The 23,432-nt window shown below is 48.2% G+C and overlaps 1 protein-coding gene across 1 annotated transcript in view; it reads right to left on the bottom strand.

Annotated features, from left to right (window-relative positions):
- The window catches only part of LOC115082485 (interleukin-11 receptor subunit alpha-like), a gene marked incomplete at its 5' end in the record, with an annotated part of 37,278 nt that overhangs the window by 8,075 nt on the left and 5,771 nt on the right, over positions 1-23,432 (bottom strand). The window contains 3 exons of the mRNA XM_029586707.1: positions 8,487-8,586; positions 14,288-14,380; positions 15,642-15,783. Coding sequence (XP_029442567.1) covers positions 8,487-8,586; positions 14,288-14,380; positions 15,642-15,783 — 335 coding nt within the window. The remainder of the gene's footprint in view (positions 1-8,486; positions 8,587-14,287; positions 14,381-15,641; positions 15,784-23,432) is intronic.

Consider the following 23,432-nt stretch of genomic DNA (forward strand, 5'->3'; position numbering starts at 1 on the left):
AGGGATAGCAGGTGGTACCACCCTGTCTGTGGTTCACATGGCTGCTCATTGTTGGTTCCTGTGGTTATATCTGGAATGAAGTTTCACAAGTCGAGGGAGAAAATCCACTCACTCCTGTGCTTCCCTGAACTGAGACCTCGTGCAGGAAGAGAGTTGGTGGCGAAATTCTTGTTTCATTGTGTTAAAGACAGTCCGCTAGCCAAATTGATACCCCCAAGGCAGTAACCTGGTGCTGAGCTGCTGGAGAGGAGACAGGAGAGAGCCAACCCATCCAGTGCTCAAACAGAGATGAGAGCAGGAGAGATGAAGCTTTGGAATGAAGGATGGTCCAGAGAAAGGGAACCCACCCCCGTTCCAAAGGGAACCTAAATTGCAGGAGGGAAGTGAGGGGATCCCAGGAAGATGAGCAGATGAGGAGCAGAGACTGATAATCTCATTTTCTTTAGTACAGACAGATGGATTCAGGACCAGTGTGTTATGCACCTCTACCAGTATATAGAGACGGAGCAAAACTGACATCACGGTGTATATATACCCCTGCAGTGACATCAGCCCACCAGTATTCTCTGCAAAAGCCAACTGTGGACAGACTAACAAAACTTGATTATTAACAGATAACCATTCCAGTACTCAGCCAACCGGAAAACACTGAGCTCAGTCAAAGAAAATATTAACATTAGTCTAGGGACTGGATTAACACATGAAACACGCAGCCACACAGGAGGACAATAGCACAGCCCACCAACAGCCAAGGGCGGGAAGGTGGATCCACCTGTCCTTATTAAAGAAAAGGAAATTATCAGGTAAGTAGTAATTTCTCAGTGTTTAGACAGGTAGATCCAGAACAAGTGGGGAATGTACCAAAGCTACTTCTGAACAGGGCGGGAGGCTGCCCGCGGTCCAGTCAAAACTGCACTTGCAAAGACTGCATCCTCCCGGGCCTGCACATCCAGACGATAACACCTGGAAAAGGTTGTGTAAGGAGGACCACGTCACAGCTCGGCAAATGACGACAGGAGGCAGCAATCTAACCTCCGCCCACGACACTGCCTGAGCCCTAGCGGAATGAAACCCTAACCTGACTAGGTAACGGCTGCTCAGAATCCACATACGCGGCCGTGGACCACCTCCTTAATCCAGTGAGCTATTGTAGCCCATGATGCCAACTCGCCCTGCTTACTTCCACCATGGAGAACAAACAGGCGATCTCTGCCTTCCTGAGAGATATGTCTCTTGACATACAAGGGCTGTAACAGGCGATATTCCTCCGCATCTCTTTCCCTATCCAGAGACGGCAGGAAAATGGACCGATTCAAGTGAAAATTCGAAACCACTTTTGGCAAAAAGGAAGGAACAGTACGCAGCTGTATTGCCCCCGGAGTCACTCGAAGGAACAGCTCCCAGAAAGACAAGGCCTGCAGTTCGGATGCTCTAGGTGCCAAACAAATTGCCACAAGATACACTGTTTTCCAAGGTCAGTAGCCGCAAGGAGAGGGCATGCACCGGTCGAAAAGTAGGGCCTGCCATAAAATCCAAAACCAGATTAAGTCACCACAGGCCCCTGCTGCAGCAGATCCCAGTGTGCTGGAAACCAGAGGGGGGAGTCCACCAGGAGCCTCCGCAGATCCGCATTCCATGGTCTCCTGGGCCAATCTGCACCACCAAAAGCACCATTGCCCCGTGACTCTCAATCTTCCGAATCATCCTGCCCAAAATGAGCCACGGTGGGAGGCGTACAGCAGTTTATTTTGGAACACAAAATCTGTGAACACTCTTCATTGGAATATTCCTTTCTTTCTTTTTTTTTAATATTCTCCTTTCAGGCACTTCAGAGCAGGTACTGTAAGTATTTGCCTACATCCAGAGGGCTTGCAATCTAAATTTGCACCTGAGGCAATGAAGGGGGAAGGTCCATAGGGAGCAGCAGTGGGATTTTATCCCTGGTTTTCCTAGTTCATAATCTGCCGCTCTAATCACTAGGCTGCTCCTGCTCTCCAAATAAAATTAAAAAAAAAAAGATTCTAGGCTTTGCAGGTAAATCCTTCCTTCTACTGATTTATATATTTTTATATATTATATTTATATATTATATACTGATTTATATATTTTTCTCTCTCTAATTGTTTCTTAGTTTAAACTCTGTACTGTCTTCCATTGCCCAGGTTTTATGCTCCCTGTTTAATGTAACTTTACTTTCTACCTTGATGTTAATTGGTTTCCCCTCAGTTACATTGTAAACCGGTACGATAAGACCTAGTCTTGAGCATCGGTATAGGAAAAGAAATTAAATAAAATAAATAAAATAATAATACTGCCGAACCCCACTGTGACTGAAAGGGTGGGGCCAGGACTCAGCTGACTATGACGGGGTCACTACTGCCCAGGTCACAGTTGTATTTCAGTATCTGGACAGCCATTTTGTTTTTCAGCGAGGTTGAATTATACAAGTACACGGGTGCAAATCAGTGTGACCTGAATAATTCCCACCGCAGTGTACACCGAATTCACGATGAACAATTCCCACTGCAATGTTCACAACACTAACACCCAATGATGTTTAACTCTCACTACAGTATTTACTCCAGTTCATGCAGGCACTGGCATGCTTTCTACTTCACCTTGCCTGGGGGTAAGCTAGTTTTTTCCTAGCACTCAGGATCACCCTGGCACAATATTGTCATCCAGCAGATCCCACTCTCAATTCAAGAAAACATATTGGGTCTGTCTCTCAGATAATCACCCTCAGTCTGAAAAAGCCCTCCCAAGGAGACCGATCCTCCTTGTTTTCTGTCCCAATCCCTGGCATCAAGTCAGTACTAATTAGGAGCAGCTTTTAAGCTTTCACATCTGGGCTGCTTTAGCTAGGAGACAGCAGGACAAACCCTTGTGGGCGGGGTGAGGGTGGGGGTAGGGTTCAACACTACTGACAGCAGGCTGGGGGGACTGGGAGGGGGGAAGGTTCAGCATTACTGACAGCAGGCTGGGATTGGGAGGGGGAGAGGTTCGGCATTACTGACAGCAGGCTGGGACTGGGAGGGGGAGAGGTTCGGCATTACTGACAGCAGGCTGGGACTGGGAGGGGGAAGGTTCAGCATTCCTGACAGCAGGCTGGGACTGGGAGGGGGAAGGTTCAGCATTACTGACAGCAGGCTGGGACTGGGAGGGGGAAGGTTCAGCATTACTGACAGCAGGCTGGGGACTGCGAGGGGGGAAGTTCAGCATTACTGACAGCAGGCTGGGACTGGGAGGGGGAAGGTTCAGCATTACTGACAGCAGGCTGGGACTGGGAGGGGGAAGGTTCGGCATTACTGACAGCAGGCTGGGACTGGGAGGGGGAAGGTTCAGCATTACTGACAGCAGGCTGGGACTGGGAGGGGGAAGGTTCAGCATTACTGACAGCAGGCTGGGACTGGGAGGGGAAGGTTCAGCATTACTGACAGCAGGCTGGGACGGGGGGGGGGAAGGTTCAGCATTACTGACAGCAGGCTGGGACTGGTAGGGGGAGAGGTTCAGCATTACTGACAGCAGGCTGGACTGGGAGGGGGAAGGTTCAGCATTCCTGACAGCAGGCTGGGACTGGGAGGGGGAAGGTTCGGCATTACTGACAGCAGGCTGGGACTGGGAGGGGGAGAGGTTCGGCATTCCTGACAGCAGGCTGGGACTGGGAGGGGGAAGGTTCAGCAATACTGACAGCAGGCTGGGACTGGGAGGGGGAAGGTTCAGCATTACTGACAGCAGGCTGGGACTGGGAGGGGGAGAGGTTCAGCATTACTGACAGCAGGCTGGGACTGGGAGGGGGAAGGTTCAGCATTACTGACAGCAGGCTGGGACTGGGAGGGGGGGAGGTTCAGCATTACTGACAGCAGGCTGGGACTGGGAGGGGGAAGGTTCAGCATTACTGACAGCAGGCTGGGACTGGGAGGGGGAAGGTTCAGCATTACTGACAGCAGGCTGGGACTGGGAGGGGGAAGGTTCAGCATTACTGACAGCAGGCTGGGACTGGGAGGGGGAAGGTTCGGCATTACTGACAGCAGGCTGGGACTGGGAGGGGGGAAGTTCAGCATTACTGACAGCAGGCTGGGATTGGGAGGGGGAGAGGTTCAACACTACTGACAGCAGGCTGGGACTGGGAGGGGGGGAAGGTTCGGCATTACTGACAGCAGGCTGGGATTGGGAGGGGGAGAGGTTCAACACTACTGACAGCAGGCTGGGACTGGGAGGGGGGAAGTTCAGCATTACTGACAGCAGGTTGGGACTGGGAGGGGGAGAGGTTCAACACTACTGACAGCAGGCTGGGACTGGGAGGGGGGGGAAGGTTCGGCATTACTGACAGCAGGCTGGGATTGGGAGGGGGAGAGGTTCAACACTACTGACAGCAGGCTGGGACTGGGAGGGGGGAAGTTCAGCATTACTGACAGCAGGTTGGGACTGGGAGGAGGAAGGTTCAGCAATACTGACAGCAGGCTGGGACGGGAGGGGGAAGGTTCAGCATTACTGACCGCAGGCTGGGACTGGGAGGGGGAGAGGTTCGGCATTACTGACAGCAGGCTGGGACTGGGAGGGGGAAGGTTCAACAATACTGACAGCAGGCTGGGACTGGAAGGGGGAGAGGTTCGGCATTACTGACAGCAGGCTGGGACTGGGAGGGGGAAGGTTCAGCAATACTAACAGCAGGCTGGGACTGGGAGGGGGAAGGTTCAGCATTACTGACAGCAGGCTGGGACTGGGAGGGGGAAGGTTCAGCATTACTGACAGCAGGCTGAGACTGGGAGGGGGAGAGGTTCGGCATTACTGACAGCAGGCTGGGACTGGGAGGGGGAAGGTTCAGCAATACTGACAGCAGGCTGGGACTGGGAGGGGGAAGGTTCAGCATTACTGACAGCAGGCTGGGGGGACTGGGAGGGGGAAGGTTCAGCATTACTGACAGCAGGCTGGGACTGGGAGGGGGAGAGGTTCGGCATTACTGACAGCAGGCTGGGACTGGGAGGGGGGAAGGTTCAGCATTACTGACAGCAGGCTGCGACTGGGAGGGGGAGAGGTTCAGCATTACTGACAGCAGGCTGGGACTGGGAGGGGGAGAGGTTCAACACTACTGACAGCAGGCTGGGACTGGGAAGGGGAGAGATTTGGCATTACTGACAGCAGGCTGGGACTGGGAGGGGGAAGTTCAGCAATACTGACAGCAGGCTGGGACTGGGAGGGGGAAGGTTCAGCATTACTGACAGCAGGCTGGGACTGGGAGGGGGAAGGTTCAGCATTACTGACAGCAGGCTGGGACTGGGAGGGGGAGAGGTTCGGCATTACTGACAGCAGGCTGGGACTGGGAGGGGGAAGGTTCAGCAATACTGACAGCAGGCTGGGACTGGGAGGGGGAAGGTTCAGCATTACTGACAGCAGGCTGGGACTGGGAGGGGGAAGGTTCGGCATTACTGACAGCAGGCTGGGACTGGGAGGGGGAAGGTTCGGCATTACTGACAGCAGGCTGGGACTGGGAGGGGGAGAGGTTCGGCATTACCTACAGCAGGCTGGGACTGGGAGGGGGAGAGGTTCGGCATTACTGACAGCAGGCTGGGACTGGGAGGGGGAGAGGTTCGGCATTACTGACAGCAGGCTGGGACTGGGAGGGGGAGAGGTTCGGCATTACTGACAGCAGGCTGGGACTGGGAGGGGGGAAAGTTCAGCATTACTGACAGCAGGCTGGGACTGGGAGGGGGAGAGGCTCGGCATTACTGACAGCAGGCTGGGACTGGGAGGGGGAGAGGTTCAGCATTACTGACAGCAGGCTGGGACTGGGAGGGGGGAAGGTTCAGCATTACTGACAGCAGGCTGGGACTGGGAGGGGGGAAGGTTCGGCATTACTGACAGCAGGCTGGGACTGGGAGGGGGGAAAGTTCAGCATTACTGACAGCAGGCTGGGATCTTGGGTTGGAGGGAGGGGAGTCATTATTATTGAGAGTGGGCCAGGCCCTATGGGGTACAGCGATACTGACAGAAGAGCATATTTAGCACAGTGCCAGTGTCCAAGTGTATTTTCAGCAATGCAGAGCCTGTTAGCACTGAAGAGCATTGATAAGAGTTGTGCGGGGAAGAGGAGGAGAGAGAGTATCAGTCCTGGAATAGCAGCGGGTGCTGCAGGGCAGAAGTGCAGTGGCAGAATTGAGTGTGTGTGTGCAGGGGGGGGGGGGGTATCTCAGTACTGGAATAGCAAGGGGTGCTACAGAGCAGGAGTGAGGTGCATTGGCAGAGCTGTGTGTATGGGGTCTCAGTACTGGAATAGCAAGGGGATTTGCAGAGCAGGAGTGAGGTGCATTGGCAGAGCTGTGTGTATGGGGTCTCAGTATTGGAATAGCAAGGGGATTTGCAGAGCAGGAGCGAGGTGCATTGGCAGAGCTATGTTCATGGGGTCTCAGTACTGGAATAGCAAGGGGATTTGCAGAGCAGGAGTGAGGTGCATTGGCAGAGCTATGTTCATGGGGTCTCAGTACTGGAATAGCAAGGGGATTTGCAGAGCAGGAGTGAGGTGCATTGGCAGAGCTATGTACATGGGGTCTCAGTACTGGAATAGCAAGGGGATTTGCAGAGCAGGAGTGAGGTGCATTGGCAGAGCTGTGTGTATGGGGTCTCAGTACTGGAATAGCAAGGGGATTTGCAGAGCAGGAGTGAGGTGCATTGGCAGAGCTGTGTGTATGGGGTCTCAGTACTGGAATAGCAAGGGGATTTGCAGAGCAGGAGTGAGGTGCATTGGCAGAGCTGTGTGTATGGGGTCTCAGTACTGGAATAGCAAGGGGATTTGCAGAGCAGGAGTGAGGTGCATTGGCAGAGCTGTGTGTATGGGGTCTCAGTACTGGAATAGCAAGGGGATTTGCAGAGCAGGAGTGAGGTGCATTGGCAGAGCTGTGTGTATGGGGTCTCAGTACTGGAATAGCAAGGGGATTTGCAGGGCAGGAGTGAGGTGCATTGGCAGAGCTGTGTGTATGGGGTCTCAGTACTGGAATAGCAAGGGGATTTGCAGAGCAGGAGTGAGGTGCATTGGCAGAGCTGTGTGTATGGGGTCTCAGTACTGGAATAGCAAGGGGATTTGCAGGGCAGGAGTGAGGTGCATTGGCAGAGCTGTGTGTATGGGGTCTCAGTACTGGAATAGCAGAAGGTGCTGCAGGGCAGGAGTGAGGTGCATTGGCAGAGCTGTGTGTATGGGGTCTCAGTACTGGAATAGCAAGGGGATTTGCAGAGCAGGAGTGAGGTGCATTGGCAGAGCTGTGTGTATGGGGTCTCAGTACTGAAATAGCAGGGGGATTTGCAGAGCAGGAGTGAGGTGCATTGGCAGAGCTATGTTCATGGGGTCTCAGTACTGAAATAGCAAGGGGATTTGCAGAGCAGGAGTGAGGTGCATTGGCAGAGCTATGTACATGGGGTCTCAGTACTGAAATAGCAAGGGGATTTGCAGAGCAGGAGTGAGGTGCATTGGCAGAGCTGTGTGTATGGGGTCTCAGTACTGAAATAGCAAGGGGATTTGCAGAGCAGGAGTGAGGTGCATTGGCAGAGCTATGTTCATGGGGTCTCAGTACTGAAATAGCAAGGGGATTTGCAGAGCAGGAGTGAGGTGCATTGGCAGAGCTATGTACATGGGGTCTCAGTACTGAAATAGCAAGGGGATTTGCAGAGCAGGAGTGAGGTGCATTGGCAGAGCTATGTTCATGGGGTCTCAGTACTGAAATAGCAAGGGGATTTGCAGAGCAGGAGTGAGGTGCATTGGCAGAGCTGTGTGTATGGGGTCTCAGTACTGGAATAGCAAGGGGATTTGCAGAGGAGGAGTGAGGTGCATTGGCAGAGCTATGTTCATGGGGTCTCAGTACTGGAATAGCAAGGGGATTTGCAGAGCAGGAGTGAGGTGCATTGGCAGAGCTGTGTGTATGGGGTCTCAGTACTGAAATAGCAAGGGGATTTGCAGAGCAGGAGTGAGGTGCATTGGCAGAGCTATGTTCATGGGGTCTCAGTACTGAAATAGCAAGGGGATTTGCAGAGCAGGAGTGAGGTGCATTGGCAGAGCTATGTTCATGGGGTCTCAGTACTGGAATAGCAGAAGGTGCTGCAGGGCAGGAGTGAGGTACAAAGGCAGAGCTCTTTGTGTGTGTAGGAGTTTGTACAAGGCACGTTCTCTGTATTGTAAGTTTGTTTTATTGCCGCCCACTCTGAGCACTTGTTTGCTGGGTAAAAAATGTAAATGAATAAAAGTCTTTCCCATGCAATATTCCCACTCTCATACTTTAACCGACACAAGTTAAAGCATGAGACCGAGCAGAGAATGAGAACAACCCCTTTCTTCTCCCTCTCTCCTCCTTGCTGACTTCTCTATCCATTTGTCTAGTTGTCTGAGAAGAGGTTTTGGATGGAAGCCCCCCACTCATCAGCAATCTGTCCACGGACATGGAGGCTGTGAGGCAAACACTCCCTATAAACAGAAAGCCATGAAGGAGAGAGATACCCACCAAATTAAAATGGTGATGATCAAGGCCACTGTTAGGACGATGAATGCAAAGGTTCCCATCGAGGCCAGGATGGCCACCTTCTCAAGTGGATCACTACGGTCTGCAAGGGGACAGGTAGACAAGGAAAAAAATAGCTCAGGATCATTCTGGCATGTCAAACAATGTATGACAACATGGCTGAAATGTCTCTGGCAACTGCAAAAACTTGAAAAAGTTACACTATGAAATCCATTCTTTTTGTGAAATGCACATCAGTACCTAGGGGAGGCGCTGCACTGCTGGAGTGCTCTCCTTCTGGTGCCTGCACTGCAGAGCAGTACTAGGGGAAATAAAGTACTGCTAAAATTATTCTTGGTACTATACATTAAGATAAAGTCCTGCGGGCAAGTTTGCTTACTGTAAACAGTGTTTTCCGTACATAGCAGGATAAATTAGCTATGCTCAGTGGATGACGTCATCAGGTGGCACGAGGCCGAGGTGTCTCTCCAAGCTAGAAGAGCTTTCAGCTCTACTGGGCATGTGCAGGAGTTCCCATGCGACTGCATGATCTAGAATCTCCTCAGTCTATATCAAAGCACAATTGAGTTTCGTTGGATTGCTGTCCAGGGAAGAGGGTGGGTTTTGCATGGATAATTCATCCTTATATCTACGGAAAACATTGTTTACGGTAAGCAAACTTACATTTTTTCATCGATAAGCAGGCTGAATTAGCCATGCTCAGTAGAGTCTCAAGCTGAGGGTTGCAGCAAAGTGGTTCTCTGGATGAGTTATCAGCAACCTGAACCCCTCGTGGATGCTACTTGGTGCACTATAGCTCGGCCTACTGAGCTGTCCGAGGCCGCCAATTCATGAAGGCAGTAATGCGAAGTGAAAATGTGAATTGATGACCAAGTGGTGGCTCTGCAGATACAGTATCTTTGATGGGTACATTCTTGAGATGTGCTATCGATGAGGCCATGGCTCGCATTTGATTAGCTTTTACTGTGTGTGCAAAGCTAAGGGAACTGGAAGTATAACAATACTGTACGCAGGAGGTAATCCAGCTCGACAGATTCGTTTCGTAACTGGTACTCCTAGTCTATTAGGATTGTATGACTCTGTGTTCTATGTTTATAGCATGCTAAAGCTCTCTTGCAATCTAGTGTGTGCAACAGTTTTTCACAGTCTTGTGGCGTGAGGCTTTGGGGAAAAAAAAGTAGGAAGGGTAATGGACTGGTTTAAGTGGAATACAGTTACCACCTTCAGGAAGAATTTTGGGTGAGTTTGAAGAACTACCTTGTCATGGAAAAGCTGTAGATAAGGCGGAAAGTAAACCAAAGCTTGTAGTTCACTTACTCTTCTTGAGGCGGTCACTGCACCAAGAAGAGAACTTTCCATGTCAGAAACTTTAGCGAAGCAGAAACCATCGGTTTGAAAGGGGTTTTCATTAATGCTGTGAAAACCATATTTATGTCCCAGAGCACTAGTGGTGTTTTCACAAGTGGATGAACATGGACGGGGCTCTTCATAAAATGGGATATTAATGGATGTGTGGACATTGGGGATCCATTCTCCTGCCGATGATATGCTGCAATGGCACTTAAGTAGACTCGTACTGATGTGGTTGCCAGGGCTATTTTGTAGAGATGGCAGAGGTAGGATAACAACTGGCAAAGTTTGCATGTGAAGGGGTCAATAGCTTGTGTTGCATTCCAGTAGGAATAGTGTTTCCATTTGAATGCGTAATTGCATCTAGTTGACAGTTTCCTCGCTGATAATACAATGTCCTGAATAAGCTCTGGTAAGTTCCAATGAGCTAAGACTGCGCCTTCAGGTTCAGGGATGGTTGTAGTGGATGAAAGAGGGAACCTTTCAGGGTGAGAGGAGGACTCACTGAAAACTGTAAGAGATAGGCATACCATGATTGTCTCGGCTACGCGGGAGCTATCAAGATCATCTTGGTGTGGTCCTGTATGCATTTCTAAACGGTTTTGGATATTAACGGTATCACTGGAAAGGTGTAGAGAGAAGAAAAGCATCTGGAGCCTCCTGGTGAGGGTCGTTTCAGATGGAATAGAAGAGGTTCACTCTCCTCTTCTGTTCTGTGACGAACAGGTCAATCCATGAGCGGCCTCAGTAGTGGAATAGGTCGTCAGCTACCTGTTGCAACAGAGACCATTTGTGCTGGCGATAAATCCTGCTGAGTCTGTTCACTTCCATATTTGTAATCCCTGGCAGGTAGGTAGCCTGTGGAGTGGTGGCAGTTTGATCCACCCATTCCCAAAGTTGAAGAGCATCCCTGCTGAGGGTCCATGATCTGGTACCTCCCTGTTTATTGATATAAAACATGCAACCTGATTGTTCATATAGATCATGATGTTCCTCCCTTGAAGCATTTGTTGGAATGCCATAAGAGCATTTTACTTTGCTCTGAGCTCCAGCAGATTTATTTAAAATGTCTTTTTTTTGAAGGACCGGAATCCCTGTGTCTTATATTATTGTAGGTGTGTGCCACAACCCTTAATGGAGAGTTTGGTCAAAACAATCACTTGATGTGGGGCTGGACATAGTGGGGTCCGGCCTATAGTACTTTTGGATATAGCCACCAATGAATGTCCTCGGTAATCGATTCTGTTAGTCAGAGTGTGGAGGAGAAGGGCTGAAGAAACTGACGCCATTGGCTCCAAAGTCTCCATGCAAGTGCCACATATATAGACGAGTGAGGGGAACAACATGGATTGCTGCCATGTGGCCCAAGAGTACTAGCATGCGGCAAGACATCGCTGATGGCTGTTGCAGAAGCTGAGATGCCAAGGTGTGAAGAGTACTGCTCTGTTGCGGGAAAGAAAGGCTTTTGATTGAACTAAGTGTATTTGAGCTCCTATGAACTGAAGGCATTGCGCAGAATGAAGTACAGACTTTTCGTAGTTTGTAAGGAATCTCAGTGATGCTAGGCAATGAATGGTGGTTGTGGTGTTGGAGAGGAGTGTGGCCTTGCTGGATTCCACAATCAACCAGTCATCCAGGTTCAGGAAAAGTTGAATCCCTGACCATCACAGGTGCACCACAGCCACCACCAGGCACTTCATGAAAACCCTGGGGGCAGATGACAGTCCAAATGGGAGAATCTTGTATTGATAGTGCTTCTCCCCCACTTTGAAGCAGAGGTAATGTTTTGGGATATGCGCATATGCATTCTTGAGGTCGAGGGAGAACATCCAATCGTTTGGTTGGATGAATGACAATACTGTGCTGAATGAAGTCATTTTTATTTATTTTATTTAACTCTTTTCTATACAGACATTCATGATACAAATCATATCATATCGGTTCACAAGGAACAGAGGGGTTGTAACAATAATATTGAAGAGGAAGAAAAGTTACAATAAAACAAGGTTATGTGAACTTGGAAACAGAAATGTGCCGGAGACAGAGGAATAACGTTGTAAACTTAATAAGGCTATACTGGAAGTGCATTGGGTCGGAAATAAGGCACTCTAAATATATATATAGAACTTATATACAATCATGAAACTGGCTAACAATGTGGGGCTGTGACAGTACTGGGGGGAGGATTAGCAGGAGGTGAAGGGGGACTTTCTAGGATCAAGGAGTTAAGAGGGGGGAAGGGAAAGGGGTAGGGAGAGGAGGGGAAAGGACTATGGGAAGGCTTGTTGGAACAGCCAGGTCAAGTTTTTCCTAAAGGTCACCAGGCAGGGTTCCTGTCTGAGGTCTATAGGCATGGTATTCCAGATGGCTGGCCCCCGCTGTTGAGAAGGCTCGTTCTCTGGTGGATGTACGAGTGGTGGATTTGGTGGTGGGGCGTGCAGGGTTCCTTTATAAGCCTCTCTTATAGGTCTTGTAGAAGTGTGCAGTCTTAGCGGGATATGAAGGTCGAATGAGTGCTGATTGTGTATGGTCTTGTGAATAATGGTGAGGGACTTACCATTATTCACAAGACCATACACAATTTTGAACTTCTCTCGGTGAAGATGTCTGTTCAGAGATCTGAAGTCCAAGATGTTGGAGATCCTTTGACTTCTTGGGGGATGAGAAAAATATTGGGAATAATACCCTGTGTTGTGTTGTGGCAGGGCTATCTCTTGGATTGCATTTTGCTGCAGTAGCTTGTGAACCTCTTGAGACAAGACGGATCGGGGGGGGGGGGGGGGGAGACCAGATGGAAGATCCATGGTCAGTGGGAGAAGTTCAGATGGTAACCCCTTTCGAACTATTTTCAATACCGACTGGTCCATGGAAATTTTGGTTCAGGCACTGAGGAACTGTTAGATTCTGCCCCAACCTGTATCTGTGGCTGTGGTGGTAGGTGTATCAAAAAACTTTGCAATGCTTTTGAAACCAGTTGCTGCTGTGTCTTCTGTGGTCGCCTGTCTCTCTGAGTTGATTTTCGTGTGCTGTGCATCATGCCAGTCCAGTCATGTGTCGGATATGGTGTTTCTTGCATTGGATAAGGAGATGTGCCGGTTTGTAGGTGCACTGTTCACTAGAGGACGTGTACCGTGCGTCAACACCTCGTGCACCAATCATTTCTTTTTCTTTGGTGTGGCACCACTCTGATGTTTCAGGTTCACCGTGGGAGGATGGTGCTCCTGGCACATCTGTCGCATTGGCAGAGGCCGAATGGCGCTGGTGGCCGTGGAGATGACTGGTTGTCCCTAGGGAGGAAAGGGATGACCTCTTTTGACCTGCATCTGCAGGGGACTCACTGTTAGAGCTTCCCGATGCTGAAGAGGCACCTCATTCTTCAGTGGATAGCGACTTTCCCTCGGTTGTGGACCCACTATCTTTTCTTCCCTCTGCTGTTGGGCCTGGTTGTGTTTGGGCCCCAGACATAGGTAGCACAAATTATGTCCGTCTGCAATGGACATAATGTGTCCGCAGCAGCAGTACTTAAATCCCAAAGTCTTCCTGGAGGACACAGTAGAACTGAGAAGTGCTGTGGTGGGATCTCTGAAATGAGAAATGCAAGTGAGGAGATAAATCCTATGGAGAAACAAGTTTTGCTGTCCATGCAAAGTGCGGAAAAATGAGACTGAGGGGACTGTAGAACGTGCAATTGCTTGGGAACGTCTGTGCATGCCCAGGACACCTGAAAGCTCTACTAGCTTGGAGAGACAACTCCATCTCGTGTCGCCTGATGATGTCACCCACTGGGCATGGCTAATTCACATGCTTATCGATGGAAAAGTTCACGTGATACACGTTTGAAGTTAGGTGCAAGTATCTATGGATGAGTTCCTCCGTGAGCAGATGACAAATGAGGCTTGAATTAACGCACAGACTTCATTTAACTTTCCAGGAAATTCCTTGCTCAATGAGCTTGAACCAAACTCCAGCAGGAGAGGAGTTTTAGGTGTCAGCTGGTGGGCAGCGAGTTCTGCCACGGTTGTGTGACTTTGAGATGGGAATATATGACCCTTAACTTATACAGAAATGTTCTCATGACTTATTATACTCAATGCCTTGTTACTTTAAGTAATCCACCTTGGGCCTACCTTTAGGAAAAGGCCGAATAGCAAATGCTTATGAATAAATACAAATAAAGACACCTAAGAAACTTTTCTCTTGTTGTCTCCTATTAAAATCAGAATTAATACATTACGGCTATGACATTTCTTCTGCCCCAAAAATCTCAACAATGAATTATTACATCTTCCCATTGCACTGATGGGATCTGCAGGTAAGGCACGGACAGTATATTTCAAACATGGAGCCCCTCTGGCTGCATGCCCTGTACATCAGCCATAAAATTTAAAAGAAACTGATTCTTGTGGAGAACAGCAAGACCTAAGGAAACCCACCAAAGGGCTCCGTGTGTGGCACCTGCGAAGGTCCTTCATTGGAGCTCTCCAGCTCTGCTGCAGTGGTTTCGTCACTTGCCTCTGCAGTGGGACCTAAAGGGAAAGCGAATGGGAAAGATTTAAGTGGCAAGGAGAACCCAGGACAGTTGAGCAGCAGTGGAAAGACACATCAGCTTACATCAGCAGAGATATGGAAATATAATGCAAAAGGGCCTCACAGCTGATCTCCACTATCAATGGAATACCCTGAACTACAACAAGCAGAGAAGAAACAACTTGCAATTACATTTATATGAGATGTTTATTTTTTTTTTGTGATTGTTACATGTTTTTATGTTGTTGTTTGTGCTATGCTATGTTACTGGGTCTGCATTATAAAATTGTGTCATAAAATATTAGTATGTGTTTTGTTGTTTTTTAATTTTTTTAGTTATTGCACTTATATTGCATTTATGTTGGGGTTTTTTTCACATTTATACACTGCTTTGGTTAAATCAGATTTTTTTGGAAAGTGATCAAATTTATCTAACTGATCTTTGCCCCCCCTATTGCTCATGTAATATCTCTACAGCCATCAAAACAGAACACATGGGGTCAATTTTCAGACTGTCGCTATTAAATAAACTCCGTGGGCCCTTTTGTGATGCATACACTTTGTGCCAAGTTTCAAAATATAAAATGCGTCTACACTTTCCCTGTGAAGCTGGCCGCAAAGGACAAGTACCAATGGGCTTCTGCACTTGATCTTCGTACGGGTAGGCTTTCTAGGGAAATTAACCTGTGTGGTCTTGAAGATAACCATCTAAAAATTTAGCCCTACCAGCAGAATTTATCCATCCCCGCCTCTTTTATTCAGCTAATTTAGCCGGGGAGGGGCATTTTCAAACCTCGGCTTTTGTCCCGGGTAAACTCCAAAAGTTACCCGGAGAAAGCCTTTGAATTATCAGCCTTCGAACTGACCCATACGATAACCACAGTATCATGAGCAAAAGACCTCTCTGGGGTTTTAATAAGCAGAAGCTGCCTTCTTTCCCCAGAGCCTTCACTATAGTAACTTTATTTCACATCTGGCCGCCCCCTTCCTTACTGTGCACTGCCCAGCAGAGGACAACGTGGGAGAAGACGTGTAGATGTGATTCCACATAGTCAAACTCGGATGTGTTCCCAGAGAACCAGAATTTCATTTATTTATTTATTTAATTTACTTTCGTCGCGATGCTTGAAGAGTGGCTCCTTCTTCTAACACGTCCCGCTTAAAACATAACCAAAACCCATTTGTCTGTTATTCGTGGTTAAGAAATTTACCTATCCGCCTACCTCTCCCTCCTCCATTATTGCACTGCAGGATCCTTACTTTTCCACGGTGTGGCTCTCCCTTCCACACTCCAGTCACTCCAATTCCCAGCATCAAAGTAGTCCTTGGCGCTCACTTGCACCACGTGCTCCGTTCCTGAGAGGGCGTCCGTGATGAGCACTGACAAGTTCTCAGTTTCTACCTAATGAAATTAAAGATCGGAAAAAGAAATCCACACTGTGAATAGCGGCTTAGTCGTTACTTTGGAAGAGCAAAAGGCAAAGACCTGGCCCTATTATGACATGGGTTATCGCACGCCAAAGGGCCCCCAAAGTGCTGGAAACGGAGAAGAAGCCTGTCAGTCAGCACCGACATGCTGGGGGACTGGATGGGCTCAGAGAGAAACAGCCGCTGGTTCACATCCCATCTGAGGTGGCCTGTGCGAAATGAGACGGTGGTCTCAGCCCACAGTCTTAGGGGGCCACAGAAGAATCATCACCATCACAGCTCCTGTCAGATTCCTATGAATCCGAATTCTGCCGCACACCTCTGTCACAGACTTGTTGGCAAGGACACGATGAGCAAAAGGCCAGTGAAATGCATCAAAGTCGGGAAGCTGACAAGAAAAAACAAGTAGGACCATGATCTAATTTTGGACTCCCTGTAGACGTCGCCTCCCTTAACAGGTGAGAGCTGGCAACTCTGCAAACTATCACATCTTGAACCAGTTAGGGGCCCTTTCCACAGGGAGAAGTATAAGAAGCTGTGGCAGTGGGTCTCCCATTCTGACTGAATGAAGGAAACGGAGGACCTTCTACGTAGAGGGGCAGCTAGGTCATGCGACATGCTGCTGACTGAGATGTGCAACTTAAAATTAGTTCTAGCAGCTGCACTGATCTGGAGAAAAGTGGAATCTCTGCAGACTGTGAAGCCTTTCACTGGATCAAGATAAGAATGATCCAAAGCTGGTACTGTACACGAGTCTTCAAGGCCACATAGGTCTGTTCTTCAGATGAAATCTCATTTCATCTATAGAAAGGGTCTCACGTGTTCTTTGAAGCTCATGTACAACACTTTTAGGAAATATCTGCATGTGGATCCATCTGCAAAGGATTAAATGAAGTTAAATGGGGTTCTTGCACAAACGATGGTGCTACTGGGTCTACAGCTGTGCTAAATGCTCTGATCTCTTCCTGGTTTTTCTAGAAATAATTTTTTTAGTTTACTTGCTGGACACAGTTGTCTGAAGCTCCACACATTCCTTTCGCTTCTTCGAAATCAACATAAACTCACTGCACGGTATGGGTGGGTCTGAGAAAGGTTCACTCAAAGGCTGAGACATTATTGATCTCATAATACACTTCCACAATTACTGTATCAGGTATTTATTATTTATTTATTAAAGGCTTTTCTATACCGAATTTCTTGATACAAATCAAATCAGCTCGGTTTACATCAAACAATTAGGAACTATAACCAACCGAGCAGTAAAGACAATTTTGAAGGAGAGTAAAGTTACATTATAACAAGGATTATAACAAGGTACAAAGTAATTACCTAATCACCCATTTTAACAAGACAGCAATCTGAAGCGTCCTGTGGCTATGCCACTGAAGTCGGTAGTGCCACACTGGGCTACTAAGCAACCCAAACCACATCTATGATAGTTCAAACAGCTGGCAGTGTGCATGAACCTTTACCTTGGATCAGTAAAATGCACCATGGGTTGGTTGTTACAGAGGGATGGTAACATGATGCGCTATTTTATTGTTTTAATGGATGTATATTGTTTGATTGTTTGCATGATTTTATGTGATCGCTTTGGAAGTTTTTACCATAAAATTCGAAAGCGATTAATACATTTTTATAAATAAACGATGTACTTGACAGCAGTGCTTCTGAACCGTGACATGCTGGTGTAGCCCTTCCTGTGCATCTCGGTGCTGGCAGCACCAGCACGATCCTCCTTCCTGGGCCCAAGCTCTAACTCTACTGGACTGTGTCCCAAACCTGCTTGCTGGTTCCAGACAACTCCCTCCCATCTCTGTGGCAATCGGGCAGCAGCACCACGGAAGACAGGGGAGAAGGGGCAGAAGCAAGGAGCCCACGCAGCAGCAGTGAAGGTGCTGCACCGGTTCCCCTCCTGTCCATCCTCCAGCCCCCGCCTGGAGTACCGAAACTTTCTCTGCCGGGCTCCTTTGTGGTGTTTCCTTGCTGCTGACACTGCCCCAGAGGCCCTAGATGTCTGTGCTGCAGGGACCTAAGACTCAGCTGACAGCAGAGAAGAGGGAGTCAATCTAAGTACCAGTCAGGTGAGAATGATTTGTGGGGATGGAATGGGGTGAATGCTGAAAGTGTGTGTGTGGGGGGGGGAAGGGTGAAAGCATGGAGGAGGCAGGCAGTACGAATGGTGGGCAAATGTTAGGGGAGAGGATGCACAGAATGCTGCCGGGCACCACTGCTCCTGCCAGCCATGGGTAGCGCATGCATCCGGAGGACAAAAGGAAAATTGGTTCTCACCTGCTAATTTCCGTTCTGAAATATCACAGATCAGTCCAGCCAAGTGGGCTTTGCATCCCTAACAGCAGATGGAGGCAGAGAATAAAAACTTTTCAGCACTGCTATATAAGAGAGTACCACATGCAGTCCCTCAGTACTGACCTGTACCCAAACCAAGCCAACCAATCTGAAAACCCAAATAATTCTGGGCAAGCAGAGGACTCAAAGTTGGAGCCTCCTGAAACTAGAGCCCCCATCTCATAAAAAGTCAATAATAATTTATAACGTATTTACAATATTTGAGTTCTGCATAAGAACACAGGAACATAAGAAATTGCCATGCTGGGTCAGACCAAGGGTCCATCAAGCCCAGCATCCTGTTTCCAACAGTGGCCAATCCAGGCCACAATAACCTAGCAATTACCCAAACACTAAGAAGATCCCATGCTACTGATGCAATTAATAGCAGTGGCTATTCCCTAAGTAAATTTGATTATTGGAGGACTTCTCCAATAACTTATCCAAACATTTTTTGAAACCAACTACACTAACTTCTTCCTCTGACAACAAATTCCAGAGCTTAATTGTGAGTTGACTGAAAATAATTTTCTCCGATTAGTCTTAAATGTGCTACTTGCTAACTTAATGGAATGCCCCTAGTCCTTCTATTACCCGAAAGTAAAAACTGGTTCACATCTACTCGTTCAAGACCTCTCATGATCTTAAAGACCTCTATCATATCTCCCCTCAGCCGTCTCTTCTCCAAGCTGAACAGCCCTAACCTCTTCAGCCTTTCCTCATAGGGAAGCTGTTCCATTCCCCTTTATCATTTTGGTCGCCCTTCTCTGTACTTTCTCCATCACAACTATATCTTTTTTGAGATGTAGCGACCAGAATGTACACAGTATTCAAGGTGCGGTCTCACCATGGAGCGACACAGAGGCATTATGGCATTTTCCATATTAAACCATTCCCTTCCTAATAATTCCTAACATTCTGTTTGCTTTTTTGACTGCTGCAGCACACTAAGCCGACGATTTTAAAGTATTATCCACTATGATGCCTAAATCTTTTTCCTGGGTCGTAGTTCCTAATATGGAACCTAACATCATGTAACTACAGCAAGGGTTATTTTTCCCTATGTGCAACACCTTGCACTTGTCCACATTAAATTTCATCTGCCATTTGGCTGCCCAATCTTCCAGTCTTGCAAGGTCCTCCTGTAATGTATCACAATCCGCTTGTGATTTAACTACTCTGAATAATTTTGTATCGTCCGCAAATCTGACAACCTCACTCGTCGTATTCCTTTCCAGATCATTTATATATATATTGAAAAGCACCGGTCCAAGTACAGATCCCTGAGGCACTCCACTGTTTACCCTTTTCCACTGGGAAAATTGACCATTTAATCCTACTCTCATTTTCCTGTCTTTTAACCAGTTTGTAATTCACAAAAGGACATCGCCTCCTATCCCATGACTTTTTAGTTTTCTTAGAAGCCTTTAATGAGGGACTTTGTCAAAATCCAAATACACTACATCTACCGGTTCACCTTTATCCACATGTTTATTAACCCCTTCAAAAAATGAAGCAGATTTGTTAGGCAAGACTTCCCTTGGGTAAATCCATGTTGACTGTGTTGCATTAAACCATGTCTTTCTATATGCTCTATAATTTGATCTTTAGAATAGTTTCCACTATTTTTCGAAAAAGCATAGGGGGAAGGGCTTGTGGACTGATCTGTGGTATTCCAGGAATGAAAATCAGCATGTAAGAACCAATTTTCCTTTCCTGTTCATACCCAGATTAGTCCAGATAAGTGGGGATGTACCCAAGCCTCTCTATTTTGGGCGTAGAAAGGGATCTCTGCACGATAAAGCTTGAAGCGCCGAAATCCTCCTAGTCGAACAAATGGCTACCAAGAAAATGGTCTTCAGGGTGAGATACTTCATAGAAGCCGTTCTTATTGGTTCAAAGGGATGACCACAAAACTCAAAAACCAATTCAGGTTTCACGCTGGACACATCCTTTGGATTGGTGGACGCAAATGCTTCGCCCCCTTTAAAAAATGCACAACATCCGGATGAGATGCCAAAGGTCTTCCCTGCAGCTTACCTCGCAGACAACCTAAAGCTGCAACTTGTACTCAGAGGAATTATAGGCCAATCTCTTAGCTAAACCGCTTTGCAAAAAGGCTAAGACTTGAGAAATACCTATGTGCAATGGCTCCAGCCCGTTCTGCAAACACCAAGACTCAAAAACTCTCCAAACCTGGATATAAGCCAAAGAAGTGGAAGGTCTCCTCACCTGAAACAAAGTCACAATCACCGGCTCAGAGTATCCTTTCAAGCGAAAACGTCTCCTCTCAAAAGCCAAGCCACTAGACAAAAGCAATCCTCCTGTTTTGAAAAAATGGGTCCCTGATGTAAGAGCCCATGTGGATGAACCAAACAAATGGGACTGCGAATTGAACCAGATCTGCAAACCATGGTCAGTGTGGCCACTCTGGTGCCACAAGGATCACACGGATGATGTTCGATGTGATGCAATACCCGACCTATGAAAGGCTACAGGGGAAAAATGTAGAGCAGGAGCTCTGTATGCCATGTTAAACCAGAGCATCGATGCACTTGGAGCAGACTTCCCATTGGCGGCTGTAAAACTGATCTGTTTTGACGTTTTCCAAACCGCCATGAGCTCCAACTCCGACCTGTCCCATCTGGCCTGAATAAGGGCAAAGTTCTCCGCCGACAACTCCCACTTCCCTGGATCTAACTGCTGTCTGCTGAGATAGTCAGCCTGCACATTGTCCATTCTGGCCATTTGAAATGCCACTACTACTACTAGATGTTTCTTCACCCAAGAAAACAACACCTGAATCCCCTGAGTCATCAGACGACTCTTCGTCTTGATGATTAATACACGCTACCGTTGTTGTGTTGTCCAAGAGCTCCCTTACTGTTCATACCTGAATGAGCAGAAGAAAAGCAAAAAAGGCTTTACAAACCACCCTCGTTTCCAACCGGCTGATCGACCAGGACACCACCTTTGGTGACCACTGACCCTGGGGCTATTTGTCCTTGACAAACTGCCCCCCAACATCTGAGGCTGGCATTCGTGGTCACCACCACGCAGTCCAGAACCTCCAGGTCCACCCCCTTCTCCAAATTGGGACGAGAAACCCACCATGAGAGACTGCATAAGAAGGGCAAAGGAATCTGAAATTTTTCTGAAAGCGGATTCCAGTGGGACAAAAGTGCCCTCTGGAGAGGTCACATGTGAGTAAACGGCCAAGCAACTAACTCCAGCGTCGACACCATAGAACCCAGAACCTGCAAATAGTCCCAGACTCTGGGAACTGAAAGGTGCAGAAGCCGAAACACCTGAGCCTGCAACTTGATCACCCTCTCTGTGGTCAGGAACACTTTACCATCATGGGTATTGAATTGAGCTCTCAGATATTTTGATGGCTCCAAGTGATTCTTTGCCAGGTTCACCACCTAGCCTAATGACCACAGCAGCTGCATAACACAGCGAATTGAATGATGACACTCCACTTCTGACTTCGCACTAATCCAATCGTCCAGGTATGGGTGCACCAGTATTCCTTCCTTCCTGAGTGCCACCGCTACTACCACCATGACTTTCGTGAAAGTCTGTGGCACAGTCACCAACCCAAAGGGAAGAGCCAGAAATTGGAAATGATTCCCTAGTACCATGAATCTCTATCTTGGGAAGCTTCCAACCCTCCAAGTTCTGCTCTGGTAAGGGATGCAACTTAGTCATAGTCCTGGCTACCTTAAGACCAGCGTCAGAAGATTCCTATTCCTGATCAATCAGCTTCTTCACCTTCTTTGGTAAAGGAAAAGCCTTAGGCGGTTCCCGAAGTCCATCCAAGATGGGATTCACTCCCTCATTATCATCAGAATCTTCCCTTGTGACCTTACTCCCCAACTCTTCCAACACCTGGTGAATTAGTGGTCAGAGCTCCTCCTTTCAGAACAATCTCACCACCCTAGGATCCTCCCCTTCCGCGACTGAGATGTCCTCAGTATCATACAAGGGATCCACCTAAGGGTCCACAGGATCCTTATCTGGAGCACCCTCCCGGACCTCCCGCATTCTCTGCATCGCCTGATGTGCCATTGTCGTCACTAGAGGGACAGTCCAGGCTGAGAAGGATCTCCCCCGATTCCAACTGCCTAGCCGCTTTCGGTCTCTTAGTCAAGCGCTGGGGCTTTTGAGGGGCAGAGCACTTAGCCCCCGCTTCCTTCTTAGCTAAATAGGCTTTGTGAAGGAGGAGGACAAAATCAGTGGAAAAGTTCTCAGTATCACTGGACTCTTGATCCAGGAGCCATTCATCATCCTCCCCCTCCCCTTCCCTGAATTCCACAGGGTGCTGATCCACTGGAAACAGGAGAGGGGGAGTCCCATGGCTCTCTTGCAGGAACCTGCTTTCTGTCACTTGTAGGCAAGATGGCTGCCACCCCCTCCGACCCTCCTGATAATCAGGTGGATGACTGCCACCTGCAAACCCCACGGAGGACCTTAACCTCCGGAGGCACAATCAGGGCAAAACGAAGCTGCACGAGACACGATCACCTCATACCACAGCCCCGATGGGATTTATTTATTTATTATTTTTATATACCATCATTCGATCTGAGATATTACATTCAGGTACTGTAGGTATTTCCCTATCCCCAGAGTTTGGGCCTGAGGCAATGGAGGGTAAAGTGACTTGCCCAAGGTCACAAGGAGCAACAGCGGGAATTGAACTCTGGTCTCCTGGTTTGTAGCCCACTGCTCTAACCACTAGGCTATTCCTCCTCCCCACCTGTGCTCAGCAGCCAAAAATAACCCCTGCCACTGCAGAATTCCTGCCAGTGCAAAAAAAGCTTTTCAACATTCCCCTGGCTCCCGGCACGGCTACCAACTTGCTTGCATCCTCACTCACCCGACTTTGGCCTCCCAGCTCAAACAGCTCTGCCGTTGCACTCCCCAGCTAGTTTCTAAACTTTTTTTTTTTTTTTTAAAGAAACAGCACACAAGGGAGTTAGCAAGCCAAAAAAAAAAGAATGCTTCCCTTGTTCCTTGTTCCTGCATGCAGATGGTTGAGGGTGAGGAAGACTCAGAGGGAGCGAGGGAACCAGGACCCCTGGCTTTCTCTCCCTCTGTACAAAGAGGGCCAAGCTAGATCAGGGATCACCAACTCTCCGCTCGCCCTGCCCTATTTGAGGGATGGCCCAGGAAGGAATCTAACACTGCAAGCAGCCATTTCCAGAACTCTTCCTTCTTCTACTCCAATTTCTTCTCACTTTCTTTTCTTTTATTAAGCTCAGAACTCCA

Source organism: Rhinatrema bivittatum, unplaced genomic scaffold (genome assembly GCF_901001135.1).
Source record: "Rhinatrema bivittatum unplaced genomic scaffold, aRhiBiv1.1, whole genome shotgun sequence".
Classification (NCBI taxonomy): domain Eukaryota; kingdom Metazoa; phylum Chordata; class Amphibia; order Gymnophiona; family Rhinatrematidae; genus Rhinatrema; species Rhinatrema bivittatum.